General features: G+C 61.6%; 1 protein-coding gene across 1 annotated transcript; it reads right to left on the minus strand.

The window, feature by feature from the left end:
* Positions 1 to 803: 803 nt before the first annotated feature.
* On the minus strand, positions 804 to 1,802 carry LOC125281773 (melanoma-associated antigen 4-like). The gene is made up of 2 exons (XM_048215438.1): positions 1,700 to 1,802; positions 804 to 1,534 (listed from the first exon to the last, which is right to left on the minus strand). Exons 1-2 carry the CDS (start codon positions 1,800 to 1,802, stop codon positions 804 to 806), a joined length of 834 nt encoding a protein of 277 aa, XP_048071395.1.
* Between the last annotated feature and the right edge of the window lie 371 nt (positions 1,803 to 2,173).

The raw sequence follows: 2,173 nt of genomic DNA on the forward strand, positions 1-2,173 counted from the left end.
GCATTTGCACAGTGACAGACAGGAAAGCATCACAAGCAAGAATCGACAAACTTTCCTTTCGCCAGTCCCTGACCCCCATCCCTTGCCTACTCTGTTCTTTCGCCTTTCCAACCCCTCCCTAGGCCAATGCCCTGTGAGTTCAGTCGAGCACAAACAATGAGGCAAGGGGACCAGGCTGGTTTCCAGGATATGACAAAACTCATTTTTTCTTAACGATTTCTATTTATTTATTTGAGAAAGTGAGAGTACAGACAAGAGAAAGGGAGAAACAGAGTCCCCACTGAGTAGGGAGCACAATGTGGGGCTCGATTCCAGCATCCTGACATCATGGTCTGAGCTGAAGGCAGATGCTTAAACAACAGCCACCCAGGTGCCCTGAGAACATGACAAAACTCTTAACTCTTGAACTGGGTAAGGACAAATGCTGTGGCGGGGGGGGGGGGGGGGGGGGGCGGATGTCACTCACACACTCAGCCGCCGAAGCGGATGAAACCTTCTATGCCAAGGAACCCCACTGGAGAGCTTCCTCGAGGACACCAAGCTCTGCATGTGGGAGTCATCACAGAGAACAGCCCCCTCCCATCCCCCCCAAGGAGGCTCCTTGCCCCGCTTTCTTCTCCCAACCCTCCCTGGCCCTGCACTCCTTAGAAAGCCCAGGGCTGCCTCTTCACACACACACACACACACACACACACACAGTAACAGGAAAGAACCAGCAAGCAGCCTCACTTCCCGCCCAGCATCCTGCAGGAGAATCTGTTGGCCCCACCAAAGCCTGGAAAGGGCCTGGCCACCCCTGGGACTCAGGCCCCCTCTTCCTCATCGCTCACAGACTCTTCACACAGGGCCAGGGACGAAGGCTGCTGCCCGCGACTGACCCGCAGCAAATACTCCAGCACTTGGAACTTGCTGGTTTCAGCATAGGCCCTGGGACCCCACAGGAACTCGTAGCGGGCAGGGTCGCTGCCGGGCACCTGCCGGTACTCCACGTACCCTTCCTGCACCCAGACATTGGTGAGGAGCTCCCTGGGCTCCCCGTAGATGACGTGCTCCCTGCTGGCGTACACCCCCATGACCCCCAGCACTTCCCACACCTTCTCCTCCGGGGCACAGTCGCCCTCCAGGACGATCACCCCCAAGAGCACCACCAGGAGGCCGGTCTTGGGCATGCCCTGCTCACCACTCGGCAACCCACCGCAGGTGAGGCCCAGGACGGTGACCAGGACGTAGGAGTGGTCGCTGGGGTCCACCTCCTTCACATCCACGCCAAAGACCAGCCGCATGCACTCGGACGCTTGGCCGAAGATCACGGGGAAGGCGTCCTGGTAGTCGTTGCCGACCACCTCCAGCATCTCTGCCTGGCTGGTGCGCTGCTGGGTGAGATACTTGAGCACCAGGAACGCCACCAGGTCAGCAGCCTTCCCCTGGACTGTGTCCTGGAGCAGGGGCTGGGCTTCCTCGGGCTCCTCCCAGCCGCTCGACCCCTCCTCATCTGGGCTGCTGGAGCCATGGTGGGGCTGGCCCCATGCAGTGGCTGCCAGGCCAGTGGGGGAGGGGCAGGCACTCTGAGGGCTCTGGGGAGCACTTGGGCCCCCAGCAGCAGACCCCTCCTCCAGAGGGCCCAGAAACAGGGCAGAGCAGGAGATGCGAGAGGGGCTGGACTGGGAGGAGGCAGAGGCTGAGGAGGAGGGACATGGGCCCCCCTCCTCCCCAGCCCCGGACAGCTGTGCCTCCACCAGGCTCTGGGCCGGGACTGGGTCTTCCTCCAGCTGCCAGAGCTCACTCCTCCGACCCAGGGACATGGCGCCTGTCGGGCTGAACCTGAAGACAGAGGTGGGATGGCTCCTCAGAGTCCAGCCGGCCTGCAGAGGCCTGAGGTCCCAGAGCTGACAGTGGGCTGCTTCCTGCTTAGGAGAGGATGGGAAGGGCAAGCCCCTGGGTCCTCACCTTGACCTGTGGCACTCCCCTGCGCCTCCCCTGCTCTGTGACCTTAGGGACTCCTGCCTCAGGCAGAGACCTCGACTCTGAGTTCTTGAAGCCCCTGGAGGAGAAAGGGAGGGGCACCTCAGGGTGCAGACAGGAGGGCTGGGTCGGACTCTGTGAGGTCCCCACCAGTCCAGGCTGGGTGGCCCCCTCCTTGGCCTCTCAAGAGGCGGCTATTTCCCCTGCCAGA

Source organism: Ursus arctos, chromosome X (assembly GCF_023065955.2).
Source record: "Ursus arctos isolate Adak ecotype North America chromosome X, UrsArc2.0, whole genome shotgun sequence".
NCBI classification, from domain to species: domain Eukaryota; kingdom Metazoa; phylum Chordata; class Mammalia; order Carnivora; family Ursidae; genus Ursus; species Ursus arctos.